We start from the raw sequence: 26,194 nt of genomic DNA, 5'->3' as shown, positions 1-26,194 counted from the left end.
ACTGATGGAAGCAGATGCAGAGAACCACAGCTACGTATGGGTTTTCAGTACCTGGAGTCCAGTTGAAGAGAGGGAGGAGGGATTGTATGTGTGTGTGTGTGTGTGTGTGTGTGTGTGTGTGTGTGTGTGTGTGTGTGTGTGTTTTAAATATCATGATGGGGGAATGCACAGAGACAGCTGACCTGAGCAAATTGGAGCTCATGGACAGCTGGGGAACCTTCAGGGGACTTAACCAAGCCCTCTGAATGTGGGTGACAGTTGCATGGCTTGGTCTGCTTGTGGGGCTCCTGGTAGTGGGACTTGGATTTATCCCTGGTGCATTAACTATCTTTTTGAAGCTCACTCCCTGTGGTGGGACAGCATGCTCAGCCTTGATGCAGGGGAGTAGGGCCAGACCTTGTTGACTCCCCATGGGAGGCTTTACCTTCTCTGAGTATGGGAGAGGTGGGGCAGGGAAGATGGGAGGAGAGCAGGAGGAGGGGAGGGAAAGTGAACTCTGGTTGGTATGTAAAATGAAAAAAATTTAAAATAAAATATTATATAAAAAATGAAATTTGGGGTAGAGTAGGATAGTATATTCAAGATTCATACCAGGAAAATGGGCCAAAAAATATGACAAACCAAAGAAATGGGCATCACACCAATGATTTAGCATGTAGTTCATCTTTGCTGGAACTTTGTCAAGCAGGTGTGCTGGCTTCATGACTTTCACCATTTCCCTAGGTGATGGTTGTGCCATACTTATAGAATACAACCTCAACTTTGGATACTTGGTATAGATTACCAGTTTTAAAGGTGTTGTCCATGATGGACCTGCAAGTTCACATATAGCCCTTTCACAGACATATTTAGGAAATCTTTAAGTATTGTTTTGTAGTGAAGTTACATTATCCAGAACTCCCAATATATCATGACATTGGTCCAAAGGTAAGGGAAATGCCAAAGACATATTGGATAAAAATATAAGGGTTCCTGTTGATCTCCTCAGTAGCCAAAAAGAAAAAAAAATACCAAAAACCCCCTTGTATTTCCATGTTACTCTTCTAAAAAATACTCATGAGCATTATGAAGGATATTCTAAGTATGAAACAATTCAACAAATTGCAGTGAACTTTGTAATATGTACAGCCAAAATTTCTGTGTGAGATTTGTAAAAACAGGTTACTCTGATATGACACTTTATCTTTGTGGAAATCCACAAAGAGCTTGTTTTACCTTGTATGCCATCCATGAACTAGATTACAGTCCTAGACACTGTCTGCTCTGTTTTTGTCTTGGAATTCTCATTCTAGAGAAACATTAAGAAACCCATGACTTGAACCATATATCTAGTCCTTGGCACTTTCTCCTTTAATAATTTTTATTAATTAAGAATTGTATTCACGTGTAAAAAGTATCTTGATTCTATTTAATATATCAAGAATTGAATGATGTATTATGAGATTTTATTGTACTTTCGTGTTTATGCTCTTCACCTTCCCAGAAGAATCTCATTAAGCATATCATTCATATATATATATAAACTCAGGGTCAAATTTCTAATAACTGAGTACCAAATTATGATTTTTAACTTATAAACTACTCTTTGAAAATGAAAAAATGTAAAACAGTCTAAAATATTGAAGACTGAATCACCCATTAATACACTCTGAAGACAAAATATGAATTCCCTCTGAAAGCAAGTAAGATATTCAAAATACATTATATATCAGTATGAAATTGTCTAAGAATCAGTTTACTTAAAAAAGATAATGATCCACTCCTGTATGAGAGTATATGTTTAATCAGTGAGAAAATGTTTGTACATATCCTAATATGGAAACTTTTTCAAGTTAAACATTAAGAAAATGCTAATTTCATGCGGAGTGAGGAAAAATGATCAGTAATGACATTTCTTTTTTCATTTTTCATAATTTTACTTTCTAATATTGAGAATAAGTACACAAACTTAATATCAGACCAAATAAAAAGGCACATGGAGGCAATGTTTTAGCTATTTTTCTCATTTGTCAATAAAAAAGGAGGCAGACACTAGATTTCTATTTCAGTTGTATTTGTTAACTTCCCGGTTTAACTCACATTCTTTTCTGACATATATCCCTATGAATTTGAGGTCACTTTTCTGAAAATGCACTAAAATTACTTATGCTTGCCTGTTAACTTTTTAAAATGCTGATAAAAGAGCACTACAAACATACCACTATTGAGGCAAAATAGGAACAAAGCTCAAAAACACCAGACAAAAGCCAAGTAAGAATAAAATGCTAATTTTTATCAATTTGTTGTTCCTATCTCCACTGTATAGCCCAAGATGGCCTGCTGGAATTGTAGGCCTGCATATCACAGCCAGCTTCTCCTCTTTTAAATATTTAAATGCCCTCAGTATCTGAGTTTAAATTCTTCCAATGTTAAATGGAAGGCTGATATGGATGGAGTTATTGTCACAAGAGTCTAGGACAGAGGTATAAGGCAAGCAAATGGTACCACTGGGTGCTGCCCAGGCACATACTCTAGTTAGACCAGACTATTCAGGTTGGCTGGGCTCAGAGGCTGACTTGGACCTTGTAGGTCATTCTTATTCTATTAGGTTCTATTTTGTTCCATATTTTCTTGTTCCATTATTTTGTAATTAGGACAAGGTGAGAGATTCAGTTAGTCTAAGAATGCTTAGCCACACCTCAAATTGTCTTACTCAAATATTTTTATCCTTCTGAACATATATCTAATTTCCACCTACAGTTATTTTAAAGATATATAGTAAATCAGCTGAAAAGACAGGTGGGGCATGGGGCCAAGGACTGCCACTACCCTTGGGCATGGCTCTGGTGAGTGAGTTGCTCAATGGTGGTGGGCAGGACCATCTAGTGATTCTTCTCCAGGAAGGCCTTGCAGCACCTGAGGCATTGCTGGTATACCACTTCAAAGTCAGAATCATTGCCATAATAGGGATCTTCAATAATGAGTTGTTTCTGTGGTTCCCAAGTAACTCAGTTTTAGCTTTGCAGTTTTTAACTTAATTATTTCTTCTATTCAAATCTCTCAGATTGCTTTCATCCATACATAGTATATAATCGAATGTAACAAAGTCTTCTCTTGTAATCTGTCTTGCCTTATGGGCTGTGCTAATGCCATGATTTCTTAGGCAGCTGACAGCTCTTGGGTCTGGGGGCTGGCCCACTTTCCAGTCGGAAACAGCGCAGCTGTCAATGGCCTGCTCTGTTTTTGTCTTGGAATTCTCATTCTAGAGAAACATTAAGAAACCCATGACTTGAACCATATATCTAGTCCTTGGCACTTTCTCATTTAATAATTTTTATTAATTAAGAATTGTATTCACGTGTAAAAAGTATCTTGATGCTATTTAATATATCAAGAATGAATATTGAATGAAAATTGAATGAAAAATTGAATGAAAAATTGAATGAAATTGAAAGAAAATCTGAAACATTTTCATCAGTTACCAATTTTCTGAAAACTGCTTCTGCAATGCATGACCTTCAAATGTTACCAAGACACACGAACAACACTGACTTGGACCCAACCTCTGCCATCTTTTGGTATGGACGCTGGCGCCCAGAGACCGCATTAAGGTACCGCGTACCGCAAGTGTTTTGCTTCCAGTAATGAAATTTCCATGACGTTTTAGAATATGCATTTAATATTTTCAAATGTCATTGTCAATAAAACTTGATAATTATTTTAATATATGTCATCTAATTTAATATATGCTGTAGGCTGCAGGAATATCATAAGAACTCAGCTGGTTATGGCAAAGTCACTACCTGGAGGAATCAGAGAATTCCTCCAGAGGAAGCCAAATCCCAAGGAGTTTTTGGTGTTACTTGGCTTGTTATATATCAGTTGTATTCTGTTATGAAAATCATGTGTGCCTTCATAGCTTTCCCAGTTGACTTTTCCCTAAGAAGGGCTAACAGTGTGGACTGATCACTCTCTGGACATACACATTCCAGGTATTTGGAGAACTGCCTTAGGAAAGGCTTTCTCTGGAATCAGATTCTCCCTTGGCCACTTTCAAGGACTAGCAGTAATAACAGTCCACATGCAACTCTCCTGATTTAAGATAAATTCCATAAGGAGACACTGCCTAGGCCAGGTGGACGTTAAGTATTAACTTTACACAATTCAGCTCGGACCCTCTTTTCTTACAGCCTTGCTAACTTTATAGACCACTAACTCCTTACCTAATCACTTCTAGGAATATTTAGATAACCTTCTGTGCTGACAGCTATGCTCAGCCAGAACTCCAGTTCAAGCTTCCCTGTAATTATCATTAGCAGCATCCAGCCACGTCCATCCCCAGATGGAGGAAAGTACTTTATCAGAGATACCTCTGTACTCTCTAAGAACAGACTTAAGCATCCGGGTCACCTGTTTGAGAAGGCCTGGAGGATGTGCCAATTAAGCCTTACTTCCTCCTTTCCCAAACCTTACTTCCAGTTCCAGATCTCCCTTTAACTATCACCAGATGCATCTAGCTGTACACAGGTTGCCTAGTGACTGAGCACACTTTCCCCCACCCTGCAGAAAAATGGCAGATAGCTTGCCACAAGAAAAAAGAAGACAGTTTTATTTTCTCCCATTGACCTAGCAACTTAGAGATTTTTAACACTTTCTACCAATCACATTTAAGATTATAGTTGAGCACATAAGAGCTCTCTTCTTAGATATTTCCTGAATTTAGCCTTTAGTTAATTCATTTCCCTATTGGTCACTTCCCTTTGGGGTTGCATATGATAATTAACGGTTATTGCCTCCCTATGTGATTCTTATCACCCCTCCATTTGACCCTGGAAGCCTGGTTTTGCACTGCGAAGGGAATACTGCTTGTAAGTGTATATATACTAGGACTCCCAGGGCACGAGAGGACAGAGAAAAGAGAATGGAAGAACTAGATGGGTAAGAACTTGAGAGGAATGAACTGAGATGGGGAAGAACTAGATTGAAGGGCTAGAAGATAGGACAAGAGGAATGAGATGGAAGATGGGGAAGAGAGAGATGGGGAAGAACAAGATGAGGAAGAGCCAGATGAGAGAGAAGGAGACGGGAGAGGAGCTGCTAGGGGAAAGAACTAGATAGATGAGAACCTAGAAGGGACAGAACTAGATGAAGGAATTAAGATAGAACCTAGAGGGGACAGTAGACAAATATAGAGAAATCAGGCAAGGAAGGAGCTAGGTATGAGAGCAGAATAGAAGCTGTGTAGTGAGAGAGAACTATCACAGAATAATAATAAAGTATATGACTAAGGAGTTTCGTGTACATAGATTCATTTCTTTTCATCAAAGATTAATTATCAGCTGGTTGTAGATTCTTCTCGGACCCTGGGAGAGGACTATTGAGCGGCTGGACCCCCATAGTCCCCAATAAATATATCCATTCTCTTCGTATATAAAATAATACAATAAACCACATAGCAAGATTATTATCCCTTAGGCCCATTTAAACATCAATTGGCTGTTACCTTTAGTGCTGTGGGATGTTCTGTATGGCAAATGTGTTGCTCTGATTGGTCAATAAATAAAACTGTGATTGGCCAGTGGCTAGGCAGGAAGTTTAGGTGGGACTAACATCGAGGAGAAAAGAACAGGAAGGCAGAAGGAGTCACTGCTAGCCGTGCCAGGACGAGCAGCATATGAAGATGCCAGTAAGCCACGAGCCGCGTGACAGGGTATAGTTTTGTGTAAATGGATTAATTTAAGCTATAAGAACAGTTAGCAAGAAGCCTGCCATGGCCATACAGTTTGTAAGCAATATAAGTCTCTGTGTTTACTTCGTTGGGTCTGAGCGGCTGTGGGACTGGCAGGTGAAAAGATTTGTCCTGACTGTGGGCAAGGCAGGAAAACTCTAGCTACACTTTAGTGTGAATGTTACCATGCCAATTTAGTAAAAAAGGTATCAGACTCCTTTTACTGTTACAACCTTCCTAATTCTTCACCATCCTTTAAGTGATGTCTGAGCACTGAGAGTTTTTCTCCCTATGAAATGTGTTCATCTATCTCAACACAGTCTCTCAGTACTTGTGTTTCCATAAGCAATTATATCTCTACTAAAATAGAAACAACAATGCCCCTTTGCTCAGATTTGCATTTGTCAATTGTGAGTTTAGAGCTAAAAAATTCATTTAGAGCACCAAAGTGTGTTGAAGCAATTCAGATACCTCTAATGAATAATACTCATTACAGATTATGAAATTGTCATTAATTTGAATTTCTATTATTCCCCTCAAGAGGTGGAGGATCAAAGTGAGCCAGTAGAGATGCAAACCCTGCTGTCACAAAATTCAGAAATAATACAAAGAAGCATTTACCAGAATCAAAGTGTGCAGTGCACTGTTGCTAATAGTTGCCAAACATATTCTGTAAAGTACACAAAAGATGCATTTGAAATGAAAGTTGGGATAAGAGTAAGGAAATAAGCAAAGCACAGGAAACATCTGTAGATGGAAAAAGATGTCCCAGGCACATTGGATAGCAGCATATTTATAACTCACAGAGTGATATTTCAAAGCATGCATGTACTATATCCTGACAATTCTGATTAGTCAACATTTTGCTTTGTTATGTTAGAGACTAATAATTCCTCCTACATATAAAGCATATACTATGTTGATGTAAATCACACAGTTCAAATTGTACTATAAGACACTTATGTTAATATCTGTGTGCATAACAAAATGTTAATTGTTAATATTTTATGTTGTTCAAATCCAGATGCCACTGTCCATATTCAAGCTTAATTGGATGAGAGCTATATTCCTTTCATATCCATTCTTATGGCTGCTTTTGCATTATAGCAATGGGGTGAAGTAGTGTCAATAAATACCTTGTGAGTCAAAGTCTGGAAACATCTGCTATTAGTTCTTATAAGTCGCTTAACAAGGACCTAGTCATAGTATAAGTTCCAAATTCTAGAGTCTAATGACAATGACTTTTCATGAAACCTATCAAGAAACATTTGTTTCTCAACAACCCGTGGGTCATGACCATCAGAAAACCCATATTTCCAATGGTTTTAGGACCCCAATCAGAAATTTATGTTCCTTGATACTTAATAACTGTAATTAGGCTACTGAATGGTATCTCAGTTCCTAAAACCATTGGAAATATGGGTTTTCTCAAGGTCACAGCTTGAGAAATCACTAGTGTACAGTTGCATTAATAGGAACCAGAAAACATCTAATTTAAAGTTGTGAACATTAAAGACCCAAAACTACGATTCCTGTTCACAAGCAAGGGTCAGGAGTGGCGAGCTTTCTGCAGCATGAATTGGTAGATACTTACTTTTGTTGAGCATGCATTTTCAGTTGGAAGAGTTGAAATGTCTCTGATTAGTCATGGTGCAGATAGCTGCTCAGCAAATCTATGGACTTAATGCCACCATCAAACACACTTAAGGAAGAGTCAGTGGGTAATATTTCACAGGGGCAAGTTCAAAACACTTTTACAATTGTAAATTGATTTCAAGTGTGTTTTACCACCCCTCCATTTTGTGATTGGTTTGCATTTAAAAGACTTCCACATGCTTTCCTATCCCACCCTTTGAGCCAGCCTCCTGCAAACTCTTGCTTTCCTCATACTCCTGTATTTTCTCTTTTTAAGCTTTTACACCCCAAGTATTGTACCTATATACTTTCATTTTAGCTATACTATGATGCCCCCATTTCCTTAACCTGGTCTCCATTTCACTGGGTGCTTTTTTTTTTTTTAAATTACTTTGTATCAAGTGGGCTCCATTATCTATGACTCTTTTAGTTGATCTTGGGACTTTTCTCCTCCTAATGAGTGGCCTTGTCCAGCCTTAATATGAGAGCTTTTGCTTTGTCTTATTGTATCTTGTTTTGCTATGCTTGGTTGTTGTCTCCTGGAGGCCTGCACTTTTCTTAAGAGAAACAGAGGGGGAATAGATCTAAGGCAGAGGAGTGGTGTGTGTATGGGGGTTTTGGAAGAATGGAGGGATGGAAACTGTGGATGGTATGTGTTGTATGAGAGCAGATTCTATTGTAAATAAAAATAAAGTTAAGTACCTACTCATGAAAGATTTGCAGGCAGAGTCCCATAGAAAAGAAGCCAGATGTTTTTGAATCTTACTTATCTCACTGAGTATACTTTTTTCAATTCTACCAACTTATCTGGACATTTAATACTATTAATCATTTTTTTTTTGCTGAATAATAGTCTATTGTGTACAAGAACAACATATTTCTTCTGTGCATCCAGGATAATTGGTGTCTTAGTAATGATGAGTAGAGCAACAATGAAGGTGCATGTGCATACTTGTGTATAGAAAAAAGAATGCATTGGTTATATTCCCAGGGGTATATAGCTAGGACATATTCAGTTCCAGTCCTAGTCCTGTAAGAAACTTCCAGACTGATTTCCAAAATTGGTTGCACTAGTATTCATTCCTTTCAGTACTGTGTGAGAGATCTTTCTGACTTCCAACTCACCTTGTTGGAAATTTGTGTTCCTGATGAAGACTTTTCTTGTTGTGTGACATAGTGATCTAATAGAGTTTTAATTTGCATTTCCATCATGGTTGAGCACTTTTTAGAAATATATATTATATCTTTGGATATTTTATACAATGTATTTTGAGGGATTTGATTTTTTTACAGTTACTTGTTGATAATTTCATTCATAAGAACTGCATTTACATTATTTCCACCACATGCTCTTCCTGCACCCCATCTCATGTCCCCACCTTCCAACTAAAATTCATGAATTCTCTTTAAAATTATTTTTATATACACACAAAAAGATAGAGATGTGTACACCAACACACAGAGAGACACAGACAGCTGGTGAGTACATTTATTGTTGTTCGCTTGGGGTCATCCCTAGAGACAACTAAGTCTCCATCTCTCAGCACCCATTGATTGCCTGTAGTTCTCCATCTAGGGGTGTGGACATATAGGAGAATTCCCCATATCTTTGACATGTCTACTGGTGATGACACTGTATGTAGTTCATATTTAGTTGACCAGCTTTTTAAGATATCATAGGTGCAGCTTCACTGTTATAGAGAAGGTACTCTCTTTCAGTAGGCACCCTAGTCTTCTAGGTCTTACTGTCTTTCAACCACTTTCCATGATGTTCCTTGTGCTCTGAATGGAGGGGTCATGTTGTACATATATCAAATTTGGTTGGACATACCACGACGAGTTGGATGTTTCTGCTTTGGACTCAGTGTGTTGAAAAGAAGCTTTGTCATGAGTGGCCAGGACTATGCTTATTTGGGGATATAAGAATAGGTTACCAATATTATATTTGTTCAGAAAGTAGCAATAATTGACTCTCCCTTAGAGTCCAAGACATCACTAATCATATGTAGTTGTCTAAATTTACAGTAACAAACATAAATTCCTATTGTTGAATGCCTTAAAGACAAATAATCAGGTGTTGGTTACTCCAAATATATATTTGCCACAATATCACTTTTGAATATATTTTGCCATCATAGTCTTTATGGTGGTTTATTTTTCAGCTGAGTAGAACTTAGAATTGCTTTTCTCTCTTGGAAGTTTTTAGCATCTTCAGACACTCTGAAAGCTAGTCCTCAGGGAGGAAGCTTGCCAGTCAATTCCATCTCAGTACTTCCATGTCCGTTTCTGAAGTGTGTGGTATCTTCAGCAACAGGGAACGTCTTTAATGTCTGGGAGGCAACAAAATGAGTGCCCATAGCTTGTATAGTTTTGAGAGTCTTTTGGATTACTCTGACAAATGTCTTGAGGAACAGTTTTTCATGCCTGATACTGAGGTTCTGTTAAAACTGTCTGTGTATCTTGGGGAACTGTTATCAACCCATGAAGTGCAGATTCATTTAATATTTATATGTGAATACATATGTAATTAGATATATTATATATGTATTTCTAATTTTACTTTTGATTAAAACTTTTTCCAAATAATACATTTTGATCATATTTTCCCCTCTGTAAATGCCTTCTCGATCCTCCTCACCTATCTATTCATCCAATTTCGTGTTTTTTCTTCTTTTTCTTAGACAAAATAAAGCATAAATGGAAATTATAACAAATAAACAAAAATATAAGAAAAACAATGCCTAAATAAAACAAAATAATCAGAAAGCCCCATGCCCAACACACACAAAAAGAAAAACACATGAAATTTGTCTTATGCTGGTCATCTACAACACAAAGCACGGCCATTTCCTGGAGTTTGGTTGACATAACCATTGAAACTCCACTGGAGATTTCTTTTTTGAAACAGGCATGAATTGCAAAATACTTCTTGTTTTGGCATGGGATTTGAATCCATGTCCATTTGTTAATATTGGGATATTTTATAATTTGTTCTGTGCCTGCCAGTCTTATGCATGCTTCCAAAGTCTTTTGAGTTCATATGATTGCCAGTCATTTTTGTTTCTGGATGATAATGCATCCATGAAATCATCCACTATTTCTGTCCCTTACAACTTTTCCACTTCTTTTTCTGCATAGATCTCTGTGGCTTGAGTTTTGGAATTGATCTATATAACCTGGTGCTGAGGTGATATTCCAGGGGACAACACCTATTTATGTCATCAAATATGGAAAAGTCGAGCTGGTGCCCAACTAGAAACCTTTCCCATACTGACTAGCATTCAAGGTGCTAGAAGAGTGCTCTGCATGCTACCATAGGAAAAGTAGGTGGGAATAAAGACTAACTGGGGTCCATTTATTAATGATTCCTGCAGTTCAACATGAAAATTTAGAACCAATCGATCTATCAACAAACCATCCCTCCACACCTAAGGCTCAGGGGATACTGAAGGAGGAAGGAAAGATTTTGAGAGGCAGAAGATGGGGTGTTTCCTGTGAGAATATGTCTTCTATGAACAATAAAAGGTATTTCAGAAAGTCTCACCTATATGACCACTAAATGTAAGGTAAACACGGATGAAATTATCAAATTTGATAAAGGAGATGGGAAAAAAGATCAAAAGGCCTAAAGCTTACTCAGAGAACTGGTAGCAAATGATTTATGCTGAGAATGGAAGAGGTGGTTATCACCAGGGAAGGAGGGGAACAAAGATATTTTAAGTATCATCTAAACGATTAAAACTATAAAGGGTTCAATGAAGAGATTTATCCCTGTACTTCTGAAGAGAATTTGAATCTGGTCTTATTAAAATAACATAATATTTTGGGACAAAGATGCACCCTAACAGACCTGCACTGGAGGCCAAGATAGAAAAGACCTCCACAGCCACCATAACCTTCCCCTTTGTGCTGTGGTAGACAGGAAGGAAGGTGACCCAGACACTGCAGAACACCAGCATGCTGAAAGTCAGGAATTTGGATTCATTGAATCTGTCAGGAAGATTCCTGGCCAAAAAGGCCACAGTGAAGCTTCCCAGAGCCAAGGAGCCAAGGTATCCCAGGACAAAATGGAATGCAATGACCGAGCCTTTGTTGCACACAATGATGATCTGCCCATGTTCAGAGTGTGTATCTGTATCAATAAAGGGAGGGAATGTGACCAGCCAGATTCCACAGAGAACAAGTTGGACCAAGGTACAGATGGGAATGACAAAGTTAGGTGCCCCTGATACCAGCATCCCTCTCATCCTTCCTCCTGGAGCATTGAGCTTGAAGGCCAGGACCACAGTAATAGTCTTGGCCAAGACAGTAGACACAGCCACTGTGAAAAAGACTCCAAATGTGGTCTGCTGCAGAGTGCAAGTGACTATGTTGGGATGCCCAATGAAGAGCAATGAGCAGAGGAAGCAGAAGGTGATGGAGACCAGTAAGATGTAGCTGAGAATTTGATTATTGGCTTTCACAATAGCAGTGTCATTGTACTTTACAAAAGCACCAAGAACAAGACCTGTGAGGGCAGAGAAACACAGGGACATGCAGGCCAGTGTCATTCCCAATGGGTCTTCATAAGATAGAAAGGAGACATATCTTTGCAGGCAGTGTGTGTGTTCTGTGTTTGAATACTGGTCTTCTGGACAGCTTACACACTGTTCCATATCTGCAGAAGGACATAAACAACAAAACCTCATCACATTTCATCATTATATAATTAATCATTTAGTATCTGTATTAATAAGAAGATACCTCAATAATCATTTTGGTGTTGAGCAATAATTTCCTTCATTGTTCCTGTAGGGAGCAGTGAAGTCAGGCTGCTCTGTAGCAATCCCTCCCTGGTGATGACGCACACCAACTTCATCATAGAGGCAGCTAAGATATTACTTACTTTTGTTTATTAACTTACATATTCATGTAATTTTTAAAAATAAGGAAAATACTTGGTTTCTATGTGTATTATAAATGGTAATATGGAACAGTTGAGATTAGTTATTTCCCTCAAACTTTCAATTTATTAGACATAGATCTGTGGGCTGCGCACACGTGGTGGTTAGAGTGAGAATTGTCCCTAATTGCTCACAGATTGGAAAGCTTGGTCACTAGGTAGTAGCACTGTTTGAAAAGTTTAAAAGATGTGTTCTTATTGATATTAAATGGCATAAAAGAAGTGGCAACCTCAGGGCAAGAACCCACTGAACTAAGTTTCTAACATGTGAAAAGGAAGTAAAGAAACAGCTTAAGCAGTAAAGTGAATCATAAAAATAGAAATCTGGTGATCTTAAAGAAGATCTTAAACATATTTCATTAACAACAATAAGAGCCTGAAACTCTTTTTTTTTCAGGGTCCAAGCTGTGTGCCAGGAGGACATGATTGTGGACTGATCTTGTCATAAATTCAATTTGTCCAAGGGTTAAGGAAGATTAGATATGTAGATAGCAATACAATGTGCAAAATTTTCTTGTAGAATATGTTACAAAAATGTTTTGTTTTTAATTAAACATTCTTTGGAAAATATAAAATCTGTGACCATCATAATGTGAGCAAGATGTGTGGTTTAGGGAAGATGGTGCATGTTTATTCCAGGGTTCATAATATGCTTGATATCACTAAAATAATTAAATTAAAATCTCATATTTTGTGTCTTTAGTTTCCTTCCAGGCCCTTTTTAGTTTTGAAAAAAGAAGATATTCAGTTTCAGCAATTTCTTCTGTACACAAACACATACCTGTCTCATTGGAAATCTCATTCTCTGGGCACCAGGCACAGTCAAAGCAGCAGTCTGCTGTTTGTTCCTGATGAAATTTCCTGAATCCAGGAGTGCATGTCATACTGCATGTAGAAGTGGGAAACTGAAGCAAATGAAATATGAGTTGGTAACAGACACAGGTTACACATATTCTTCTATCATGCATTATTTGTCAAATTCAGGTATCTGAGCCTTTTATATAAACGTGCACTGGAAATGAAGGCCATACAATATTTAATACATTATGTAATATTGTATGTACACAGTTTTTGTTTAGATGTTATAAATTGTTCCTTTCTAAATTGATTGTTCTTGAAGGTTTTAAAACTCAAAAGCAAGGATAATGAGTTGGGTGGGAGGAAAAGAAGCATGGAACAATGAAGAATTATAGGATGAATAAGAACAAAGTATGTTGTAGGAGACTCTCAGACTTAAAATTTTTTAAGTTAACATGAAAGTTTAGGATACAGAGAAATGTTTCTGGAGTCAATTGCATGATATCCTTGATTAGGCTATAAAGATGTTCACGTAAAATCACACAATTTCATGGCTTGTACCTAGTTTAAAAAATTTCATAGTCTAAATAGTTATATTTTTATTTTGTATATGTGTTTCTGTGGAGTAGGGTGAATTGTAATGCATCTTTAAGTGTCCATGGAAGCCAGAGGCATTGGATCCCCACAATGTGGACTTACAGGAAGTTGTGAACCATCAAACACAGGTGCTGTGTGAACTGAGCTTGGGTCCTTCCTAAGAGTTGTGATTGTTGTTAACTACTAAGTCATCACTCTGATGCCACACATATTTATAACACAGATGTACTGAATAGAATGAAAATTATGGTATACATACCAGTGTTGCTCCCATGGCCCACTCTAATTCTTCAGAAATGTGCAGTTGTTGGTTCTGTGGGAAATAAGGGGAATAACCTCCTATTTTCACCTTTAATCCAAAACCTTGTGGGAAATTCCAAATGTTGTAAATGTCATACTCTGCACATAGTTTTTCTCTTGGATTCATGTTCACCAGCTCTCCAATAGGGTTAGTAAATACTCTCTTCTTCAGCAAAGAAGTCATCTAAGTGAGGTGTATCATTAGAAGATTAGAAGTAAGACAAAGTGACATTGTGAATGACCTTAATTTTAAAATGTCTTCCAGAAAAGACAAGTATATTGAAGATATGCTATCTACTGAAATACAAGATACCTCATGGATAATTAAATTTTATTATACTTCACATCCATTTTTATGGTGGAAATGGAAGAAATGCTTACCAAATAATGAGTAACATAGTGAAAGAGATCTGAACACTCATTCCTTGTATGAAAACTGTCAAAATGGATGTTTTTACATAAGTGTGTGTGTTTAGCAAAAGTTATATTAATAAAAGAGAAATCAGAAAATTAAGAAGGAGTGAGAAGCCTGGAAGTTTTTGAAAGGGAGAGAAAGAGTGCGTATAATGTAAATACAGTATACATATATTAAATAAAAATAAATTTAATAAGAACATGCAGTCCTTATTTTTGTCTCCATAATTAATTGATATTTCATATAAATAATTATTCATGACATTGATCAACACATATTTTATTTCTTGAGAAAGAAATTTTCTTTGAGTGTTCTCTTGAGGATTTTATTTTCCAATAGTGAACTCATTTGGCAAAGTGTTGAGATTCATTCTCACAAAAATAACTGATTTTCATACATAATGTTGTCATCTATTGAATGTTAATTTTGTGCAGTCTATTGACCCACATAAAAGATTCATATTAGGGTGTTTTGAGGAACACACATCTTTTGAATGAAAGTCTCTGACAAATACATACAAACATTTGTGGAGCCATTTAACAAACAATATTATGACTTAAGCATGATGAAAAGTGAGATGCTTTACCCGATGACAGTCATAGGATAAACCTATGAGTTCATCTATTTGCTGGGATTCTGCTTGCTGGAGAATGATTTCATGGTAGGTGTAGGCCACAGCATATACAGCATTGTATAAATTGTAACCTTCTTCACTCAGGTCCATGTCAAATCTGTGTTGTGATAACCATTCCAGTGTAATGTTGAATGAAAAATGATTCCTTGTGCTATAGTTGGTCTTGGAGACTGAACAATTAAAATAATTCCATTTCATTCTCATCTGTGAAATGTCTACTGGATAGTTGGAAGTGTTCATTGTTTGCATAAAATTCTTAAATTTAGAAACCTTGCCATGGTGGTGTGCAAAAGTGACAGTCCCATGGAAGAGATCAAGGCTGAAATCTCTCTTACATGTGGTGACATCCCATTGTGAGGTGGTGACCCAGATTCTCTGTACACCTAAACATCCCCATCTTCTGAAGCTGATTTCTAGGGTAGAGTTCATTTCTCCATAAATGATAGCAACCTTTGCTGATGATGTCATGATTTGTTTGTCATATATTCCAGCCCTTGTCATGTATAACTGTATGTTATCTGGGATCACATTCACAAAAGCTAAACAGACTCCATTTCTTTGCATCTCTTCTCTAAAGTTTGAGAGAAACTGAATTCCCTGGTCATCATCTGAGATGACCATCCCTATCCAGGTCCATGTGAAATAAAGCATCAAAGAGACCATGGCATGGGGCAAACATGTATCTTTCTGTGCTATCTGGTAGACATTGGGTAAATGGATATTGTCACTCAGGATAGGATGAAATGGTCCAAAGAAAATCTGAAGGATGAAGAACAAAGGAAGCCATGTGAGGAATATAATTGGCAGGAAATTTATTCTTAGATATGAGTTGTGTTTCTCACCTTTAGAATTCCTAAAAAGGACAGTAGGATTACCCTGTAAATGTGTATTAGTCCTATTGGATTCTGGATTATTTGTGACAAGTCTGAATGTTCAACAATTTTTTTATGTTTCCCCCATTCATTTATTCTTGTAATACAAGGAAATACTGGTGACATACCAATATCTGATTATTTAATCTTTTAGAATGTATAGAACAGCTCACACAAACCTATGCCACCCATTCATTCTCTGTAGGAACTTAGAATTGGCATAGATAAGCTATTACCTCCCTTTTACAACACTGCCTCACCTTTGGAGCCTTGATATAGGTTGCCAGTTTTAAAGATGTAGTCCATGATGGTCCTGTAAGTTCTACATCACAATCATACATTCCACAGTCATAATTAAGAAATCTTGAGGTATTGTTTTGTTGTGAATTTAGTTCATCAATTATTTCCAATGTATCAAAACACATGCCAACACCAAAGGAAAATGTCAGAGACATGTTGGGTAAAATAAAAGGGTTCCTGTTGATCTCATCAGTAGCAAAAAACAATACCAGAAAAAACTCATATTTTGATGTTGGTATTCTAAAAGAAGACACATGAGCATCATGGAGGATGTTGCAAACATGAAAATTTCAAAACAGTTGAAGCAAGCCTTTTTATATAACCCCTCTAAATTTCAGTATTGATTCTCTTTTCTAATGCAGGACATGAAATAAGAGAACTTTAAAACTGAAACTATTTTCAGAATTAATCTTAATAGAAAATTCTGATATAAACCTTTTTATCTTTGTGAAATCTTGAAAGAGCTTGTGTGATCTCTGAATGCCATATATGAACTAGAACATAGCCATAGCATTCATTCAGCTATATATTTGCCTAGGGATTCTCATTTTAAAGAAACATGAAAAAAACCATTACTTGAACAATATAGCTAATCAATGACATTGTATCTTTTAATTGTTAAAGGATAATTATTAAAGAATTAAAATTTAACAGATTTTTACTAATTAACATTTTCATTTATTCATATAAAGTATCTTGATCATATTGAGTATAGCAAAAATCATTCAGTAGATGTTGGCCACAAATCTCCACTAGAATACTCCTTCTTTACCCGAGGCTACACTGGTACTAGAAATCCCAGTCTCGACAGCACACCCTCACATGGACTCATTATTCTGGCTCACAATCCAGCAGAAGTCTCCCTCTCTATGGAGACCAATATATACTAGGAGCCCCACAATACTCCAGCTCTACCAGAGGCCATGCCAGTACAATTCACCTCATCAGTGTGCAACAGCACCCCCTTTCCTGGGCTCCATATCCCAACATAGAACCATGGTAGAATACTCTATGGTTCTACTGAGGCTATGCAGGTAACAGGAACCCCAGAAAAGATACTACCAACCAACCAACCAACCAACCAACCAACCAACCAACCAACCAACCCAACCACTAATACCCCTTAAAACTCAGTTATCTCCAATAGCACTGCCTCCCCTGGTTCCATATCCCTGCTTATAACTCTGGCAGAGGACAACCACTCTACCAGAGGCCATGCTGGTATTATGAACCCCAGGTAACTGGAGCCCCAAATACTACACTGTTATCTAGAATCCCAGAGACCACACAAAGTTCCCAGAACCCAAGAATCCCCAAAGGTAACACCCAAAATCCCAAATGCTGCACAGGTCACCAAAAACCCAGCTGAGTCACACAACTAGACCTTGAAGACTTTCTGGTCTCCAGAACTGCAGGCCACTCAGGCCAGAAGACAAGAGAGGAAACAGAAAGCAATGGGGGAAACACCCCCCAAATCCATACAACAAAGATAAACTCAGAAATCAGCACTTAAACTAATAATAAAAACCCAGATGACTAGAGGCCAGTGTAAGAGCATAACCAACAACATGCAGGGCAGCATGGCACCACCAGACCTCATCTATCCTACTACAGAAAGCCCTGGATACTCCAACACCATGGAAGCTCAAGAAAACAACTTTAATTACAATTGTATGAAGATGATAGAGGCCCTTACAGAAGAAATGAATAAATCCCTTAAAGAAATCCAGGAAAGCACAAACAGGTGAAGGAGATGAATAAAACCACCCAAGACTTTAAAATGGAAATAGAAGCGATAAAGAAAACACAAACTGAGGAAATCTTGAAGATGGAAAGAAAATACAGGTATTTGAACAGGAAATACTGAATGGAAGAGAAAATCTCAAGCATAGATGATATGATAGAAGAGAATGATACAGCAGTCAAAGAATTTATTAAATCTAAATGTTCTGACACAAAAGATTCAGGTAATCTGGGGCACTATGAAAAGGCCAAACCAGAGAATAATAGGAAAAGTAAAAGCTAAGATTCCCCACTCAAAGCCCCAGAAAATATCTTCAACAAAATCATAGAAGAACACTTTCCTAACCTAAAGGAGGAAATGCCTGAAAAGCATACAGAACACCAAATAGATTTAATCAAAATGGAAAGTCCTCCTGCCACGTAAGAGTCAAAACACTAGACATACAGAACAAAGAAAGAATGTTAAAACAGACCAAACCTAAGAATAGTAGAAGTAGGAGAAGAATTCCAACACGAAGGCCCAGAAAATAGATTTAAAAATATCATAGAAGAAAATCATTCTAACCTAAAGAAGGACATGCCTATAAAGGCAAAAGAAGCTTACAGAACACCAAATAGATAGGACCATAAAATGAAGTGCCCTCACCACATAATTATCAAACATACAGGAGAAAGAAAATCATATTAAAAGTTGCAAGAGAAAAAGAACAAGTAAGTTATAAAGGCAGAACTACCAGAATTACACTTGACTTTTCAAAAAAGATTAAAAGTCTCAAGGGCCTGGACAAATGTCCTGCAGATACTAATGGACCACAGATGCCAGTCCTGAGTTGTACACCCAGCAAAACATTCAATCAACCTAGATGGAGATAAAAAGATAATCCATGGTAAAGTCAAATTTAAACAGAACAGTCTGTTTTGCCTTTTTAACCCCCAGTTACATTGGAAGTAATCCATCATATATCTTCTTTAGTGTCTTTGAGTGAGACTGTGTTGAATTAGGCTAATGTACAGGATAGTGCTTATTGTGGTTTTCTATAGATACATTTTTTTAGAGAGCAAAAATTAAGGTACTTTCAGCAACCTTTGTAACTTTTATACTTAAGACACTGGAAAATTAATTTGGCTATTAAATGGATAAAAACTTCTACCATTTTATGTGGTCACTGTTTGTATGATCAAACAAATTCAACTTGAGACTGTACATGTAAAGAAATCTGAGGCATTTTCACACAAAAAAGATTTATAGTACCTTTGAGATTTCAGGTAGTATTTGAAAATTGGTAAGATAGAGCATAAAAAAGGCCAAAGGAAATTGGGCAAGGAGTACATGTTTGCAGTTGCTGCTTCTTGGGAATGCTGAAGCAGGATTGCTTGGTCCCAGGAGACTATAGTCATTCTGGGAAACACGGTTGTACCAGCTAATTTTTGTGTTAATGAGAAACAATCTAGGGAAGAAGGAATGTTAATCAAGAAAATCCCACCATGGGAAAGGCCATTGGCTAGGCTGTAGAACATTTTCTTGATTGATGATTGATGTGGGAGGGGCCAGCTCACAGTGGAGAGTGCCTCATCTTGGCAAGTGGTCCTTGATTGGTATGAGAATGCAGGCTGAGCAAGTCATGGGGAGAAAGCGAGCAGGGATCCTCCATGGCCTCCACAGTAGTCCAAGACATCATGGGAATAGGAAAAGGCAGGGTGCCTGGGAAGCTCTCAGGTATCCACTGCCTTTTGATGATGGACAGTGATGTGAAAGTGGAAGCTGAAGTAAGCCTTTCCTCTCCCCCAACATAAATAGGAAGTAATGACAAATATATGGAAATGTCAGCCATCTGCCTTGACTATCAAATAATGTATATATGTTTTGAAGGATGCATCCAGTAAGTACACATGATAATTAAGTATTCATCAAATGTTTTGTTTCACATAGTAGAGATGGAAATGTTAATTATGTTTATCATTATTCACTATTTATATGTAAATAATTATGTAAAAGCCTCTAAATGCTATATTATTTTTGTATGTACTTGTTTAAATATATTTTGCAATAAAGCATAGGACATGTTAATAACTTTTCAAAGGTGTCATTAATGAGAATTTCCATTATGAGGTCGAACATCAAAGATGAGTCAACAGAAACGCAAACCCCACTGACCTGAAACTGAAAAACAATAATGTGAAGCAACCATAGGAATCAAAGTGTGCACAGTACACTGGGACTAACAGTTGTAATACAGTCTTTTAAATTCCCCTGAAATGCAAACAAAAGTGAATGTGGGTTAAGAGTCAGCTTATAGATAGCACAAGAACCTCAGCAGATGGATAAAGAAGGTCCAGGTACATTGTATAGCTGCAAAGTTGAGGAATTTCAATACTGTGTCCATTCTCTCTCTACTATGTAGCAACCATTATTAACATCTGACATTCACTGGCTAAGATAAAAAAAAATAACACTGAAGACAGCTTATGTTGGAGAGGATGTGGAGCAAGAGGAACACTCCTCCACTGTTGGTGGGAATGCAAACTTGTACAGTCACTCTGGAAATCACTATGGTGCTTTCTCAGAAAATTGGGAATAAGTCTTCCTCAAGACCCAGCTATAACACTCTTGGGCATATACTCAATGAATACTCAATCATGCCACAAGGATACATGCTCAACTATGTTCATAGCAGCATTATTTGTAATAGCAAGAACCTGGAAATAGCCTAGATGCCCCTCAACTGAAGAATGGATAAAGAAAATGTGGCACATATACACAATGGAGTACTATTCAGCAGTAAAATAACGATGATATTATGAAATTTGCAGGCAAATAGATGGAACTAGAAAATATCGTCCTGTGTGAGGTAACCCAGACTCAGAAGGACAAACATAGTATGTACTTACTCATAAGTCGATACTAGATGTAAAGCAAAGGATAACTAGTATACAATCCACAGCTCCAGAGAAGGTAGCTAACAAGGAGGGACCCTAAGAGAGATGCGCAGATAGCCCAGGAAGGAGAAACAGAGGAAATCTATATGAGCAAACTGGGAGTGTGTGTGTGTGTGTGTGTGTGTGTGTGTGTGTGTGTGTGTGTGTGTGTGTAACGGAGGGAAAAGAATGGGGGATGAGAACATAAGGAGATGGGAGGGTCGAGCTGGAACAGGGACAGTGGGAGAGCAAGGAAGGAGATACCGTGATAAATAAAGACATCATGGGAATAGGAAAAGGCAGGGTCCCTGGGAAGCTCTCAGGAATCCACAAAGATGACCCCACCTTGGACTACTGGCAATGATTAAGAGGGTGCCTGGACTGGTCTACTCTGGTGACCAGTCTAGTGAATACCCTAACTGTCATCATAGAGCCTTTATCCAATGACTGATGGAAGCAGATGCAGAGATCCATGGCCAGGTGCCAGGCTGAACTCTGGGAATCCAATCAATGAGAGAGAGGAGGGATTCTGTGGGCAGAGAATGTCGAGATCATGATGAGAAAATGTACAGAGATGACCAGCCACACTAGTGGAAACCCATGAACTGTGGACTATAGGTATAGTGCCCCCATAGGACTAGACTAGGCCCTCTGGATATCAGAGACAGTTGTTTAGCTCAAATTGTTTAGGGGACACCCAGGCAGGGGGATTGGGAATCTGTCTATGGTGCATGGCAGGCTTTTCAGAGTCCAGTGCCTATGGTTTGACACCTTGCACAGCCTTGGTGCAGTGGAGAGGAGCTTAGACCTGCCTCAGCTGAGTGTGCCAGGCTCTGCTGACTCCCTATGGGAGACTTTGATTTGGAAAATGTGGGGATGGGGAGTGGCTTGGAAGGGAAGACTGGGGGGTGAGAAAAGGGAAGAGGTGGGATCTGTGGTTGGAATACTACTCAGACTGGACCTGCCTGGACTGAGTCTATCAGGTCGATCCCAGTCCTCGAGGGAGACCTTGATCTGGAGGAGGTGGGAATAGGGAGTGTGCTGGGGGGAAGGGGAGGCGGGCAGGAAGGGAGAGAACAAGGGAATCTGTGGCTATTATGTAGAACTGAATAGTATTGTAAAATAAAAAAAAGAAAAAAAATGAGAAAAACAAACAAACAAACACACACAAACAAACAAAAAAACAAATCTAACATTCAGGATCTGAGAACTTTGTAGACAAATTGAGAATATTTCCTATGCCAAGGAGAGTACACTAGTTCTCCTATAATTTCCTTAATGTTGTATTTACTCACTAATTAAAAGAGATTTTAATCACCTATCTGATGTTAACAATACCTCAAATCTGTGATTCAGCATATGCACAAGTGAAGCAAAATAAAACTATGTTGACATAGAATCTCACAGCTTTTAGTTTTATTTTTTCCATACTCATTGTCAGCTCGTGAATGACATTAAGGGTTGTTATAGAGACTATTTTTAAAGCAATGTCTATGACTATTCACAAGTATGTGTGTAAAATTCAACATGTAAACATATGCTTGTCACCCTCTTTTCTTTCTTTGTATGAAAATGTGTCCTATTGTTAGAGACCAAAATTGAGTAACCTCTTTGTGAAGGCCTTGAGGAATACTTGCTGATGTGGGAACCCTTGTCACCACTTGAAGAGACACTATAATGTAGCCTCTTCATACTGAACCCATTCTGGTTGTGTGCATTGTGTTTCATATCATGTCAGAGACCCTGTGCAATGTCAACTTTCAACATAAAGAGATCCCTGAGGAGACAAGAAAGAGAAACCTGTCTCTCTAACCTTCCAGAATAGTGAATTGGAATATAAGAGAATCACACTGCAATGAAATGCATTAGAAAATATTAAAATAATGATCAATAAAGGAGAAAATTTTCTGTAGCTCCCAATGTTACAGAAGAAAGTAGAGGACAGAAACCCATAGGGTTTCTGTACCCGGCCACAGAGTTCTAATGCATGACATTTATGCAGGATATGAAGAAGCTAATGACTTACCCAAAATCAATTAAACCACTATAAAAATCTTCATCTACATGTCCTGGAGTCATGAAAAGAGCAAAACCACAGTCAGTTCGCAAATCTCTGTCATTCTCTTCATTGCTCTTTATTCTCCAAAAGCAGCTAGTTTCTGTCAAACCACATAAGATGAGAGAAAACTTCAGGAGCAAGAAGGAAATAAGAAAAACACACAGCTTCTTCATGTCTAACAGGATCTATGACTGAGCAGATATGACACCCATTTCTCATACAGACAAACATCACACATTCATTTATGTCAATGTGCCTGTTTTATTGCTATTGCAGACTTGGAAGCACATATATACACCTCAGTTTCCTTTTGTCCATTCTGTGTCATGCTCCCTGGATACACCTGGAAAATTCTGGCCTCAGGATCTGCATCTGATATCTGTAACATTTTATCAACACAGGTCAGAAAACATGTTGTATTATGATATACAGCCTCAGGTGCCATTATTTCATGTCCATGGCATAAATTCCCCAGAGACAATCTCCTCCTGAACAGCTTGAGTTCCACCCTGTGTCAACAAGCATGTGTACCATTGGGGATCATTTCAGATTTCATCAGAACTTCCATATTAAGACGAGAGGTGACACAGTCGTAAAGGGCCCATGGTGTTGTTCAATTGCCAATGTATTCTAGTCACATGTGCGGAATCTCATGAAACTACCTCTGTTTCCTGCTCTCTGGAGAACCTATCATCAAGCCAATACCAGAAAATTTATGAATTACAGTGATTCAACACCTATCCAGTCCAATATCCATGCAAATGCAGACATTCAGTCAAGCCAAGTTCTAAAATACGATCTCTCTGCCTGCTATTCAGGGCAGGGGGCAGGTATCTGTAGGTCTTAGCGTCAAATGCGATCTTGGCAATGTTTCCCAGGATGTCAGTGCAGCCCCTGGTTGATGTGTTGCATTCATCCACACCAGTCATCATCAGTAAGTTCTTAGGCATCGTTCAGTGAGTATGCCAATGGCTCTGAGGTCAGGGATGAGATGCACCAACAGAGATCCACAGTCACTTTGCACTTAACAGTATGGGGCTTGACAATCTTGTTCCCCCAGTAGCCTCTCTGCACAGGGACAATGGAAAACTTGGCCAAGATGATGGCTCCTCAGAAGAGAGTGGTTACCAAGACCAACATGACCATTGTAGTCCCTAGTAGAGACAAAACCCTTGAACCTGCTCTGTTGGCCAGCCAAAATCTGCTTCTGCACTGTCATGATCTTTAGAACATCATCCTTTCAGGATGCACCCAGAAAAAAAAAATCAGTAATCTTGGATTCCTTAATGGTCAGGGAGAGCAGGTAGATCTCCTCCAGGGACTTGATCTTCATGTCCTCAATCAGGCAGCCAAGTTTGGTGAGGGGGACCCACTCCTTGTCTTTGGCTTTAGTTCCATGAGCCCCTTGACCTCAACCATGACCTCAGGCCTTAAAACTGCTTGCTTTGTTCCCAATTTTAGTGGAATGACTTTGAGTTTCTTTCCATTTAAATTGATACTGGCTATGGTCTTGCTGTAAAATGCTGTAGCTAGAGTTTTCCTGCCTTGCCCACAGTCAGGACAAATCTCTGTCACCCGCCAGTCCCACAGCCGCTCAGACCCAACCAAGTAAACACAGAGACTTATATTGCTTACAAACTGTATGGCCGTGGCAGGCTTCTTGTTAACTGTTCTTATGTCTTAAAGTAACGCATTTCTACAAATCTATACCTCGCCACGTGGCTGGTGGCTTATCGGCGTCTTCACATGCTGCTGGTCATGGCAGCGGCTGCAGCGTCTCCTTCTGCCTTCCTGTTCTTTTATTTCTCCTCTGTTAGTCCCGCCTATACTTCCTGCCTAGCCACGACCAATAAGGTTTTATTTATTGACCAATCAGAGCAACTTGACATACAGACCATCCCCAGTACAGCCAAGTGCAGACCATCTCAGACACCTGCACTCAGGCCCATGGTCCTAATCATCCTCTATGCAAACCTGCTGGGTAACGCCACAAGGAATCCAAGAAGGGCTCCCACAGGACATACATTAACATCCCACAGCACTTCCCCTTTTCTTTTTTTTAAAAAGGAAGGTTTTAACTTTTACACATCTCCAAAGCCAGCTTGGTATATTTGGGAATTTGGGCGTAGCTTCTCTTACTACTTCCTGCTGGAGGGGGGCGCTGTATCTTATGGGAACACAAAGAATATTTAAGGATCATGGAGTAGTCCGTGAGGCTGTATCGTCTGAGCCAGTTGCCTTGAAGCAATTCTGGATGTTGAATCATCTGGGCCATGGTGTCATCAGAGACCTTTCAGGTGGTCTTGACTGGTCAAACCTGATGTATCTTAATCTGGAACAAATCCATAGCCTCTGGCTTTCTGTAGAAACAAAAGCAGAGTCTCCTTTCCAAAGCAAAACATCCTTAGACATAAATTTCAAAATTGAAATACCTTTAAAATATACACATTGATTTAACTGAGCAGTCTTTACAATCAAATGTCTTTCTGCAGTTAAAAATCCCAAAGACAATATAATCCAGACTCTCTGTGTGATATCCATCTTTACATGGCTTATTTTTTATATTACTTTTACTTTCTCTTTAAAGACTTTATTATTTTAAAACTTTCTATTTCTTTATATAACTGTCTATGTTCCTTTTCCTCTCTCTTCCAAGCCTATGTACATTTTTACACACATTGTAAAGCATTTAAAGTCTTGTTCCATCTGAATCTGTCTTATTGTGAATCTATTGCTTTAAACTGCAGCATTTGTAAGACTGAAACAGCGCTATGGCTGCTGGCTCCGCCCACCTCAGCTTCCCAACATGGGGTGGTACGTTTACCGCCAGCTCTGGGAGCTATCATGAGTCTATGCTTTTATCCAAGCAGCGTGTAGCCCAGAAACCTTTTTTGTTTTGTAACTAGCAAAGGCTAAATCCACCACGCAGCTTAATGTGCCACTTGCAGAGGCCTCATTCCCGCCATACTGCAGGTCAAGCACACATGCCAGGAACCTGCCAGTAACTCAAACGGGCAGCTGCTGCTCATTTGAGAGAGACAATTAGGAAGCTGTTTTTAGCTCCGTTTTAGAATCTTTTCTCAGGTTTTAGGTGGAAACTCTTGCCCTCTCGTTGGGTGCCAAAATGCCTTTATTATGTTTAGGTATGTTCCTCTATCCCTAATATCTCTAGAACTTCTGTTTTGAAGGGGTATTAGATTTTGCCCAAGGTCCTTCAGAATCTAATGGGATAATCATACAGCTTTTTTTTTCTTTCAGCTTATTTATATGGTGGAT

General features: G+C 38.4%; 1 protein-coding gene and 1 pseudogene across 7 annotated transcripts; both read right to left on the bottom strand.

Moving 5' to 3' along the window:
* Nucleotides 1-2,761: 2,761 nt before the first annotated feature.
* Nucleotides 2,762-3,551, bottom strand: LOC114686217 (annotated as a pseudogene).
* Nucleotides 3,552-11,094: 7,543 nt separating this feature from the next.
* On the bottom strand, nucleotides 11,095-23,091 carry LOC114686212 (vomeronasal type-2 receptor 116-like). Of its 7 annotated transcripts, none has more exons than XM_028860867.1 (7): nucleotides 22,886-23,091; nucleotides 16,161-16,440; nucleotides 14,981-15,787; nucleotides 13,939-14,163; nucleotides 13,066-13,189; nucleotides 12,529-12,531; nucleotides 11,095-11,999 (listed from the first exon to the last, which is right to left on the bottom strand). In XM_028860867.1, exons 1-7 carry the CDS (start codon nucleotides 23,089-23,091, stop codon nucleotides 11,095-11,097), a joined length of 2,550 nt encoding a protein of 849 aa, XP_028716700.1. The 7 variants fall into 7 exon arrangements, with proteins under 7 accessions (XP_028716700.1, XP_037054145.1, XP_028716702.1 ...); XM_037198250.1 differs by having other exon boundaries at nucleotides 16,161-16,456; nucleotides 22,905-23,091; XM_028860869.1 differs by lacking the exon at nucleotides 12,529-12,531.
* Between the last annotated feature and the right edge of the window lie 3,103 nt (nucleotides 23,092-26,194).

This window comes from Peromyscus leucopus, chromosome 22 (assembly GCF_004664715.2).
Source record: "Peromyscus leucopus breed LL Stock chromosome 22, UCI_PerLeu_2.1, whole genome shotgun sequence".
NCBI lineage: Eukaryota > Metazoa > Chordata > Mammalia > Rodentia > Cricetidae > Peromyscus > Peromyscus leucopus.
This window is presented reverse-complemented; position numbering and strand designations above follow the sequence as displayed.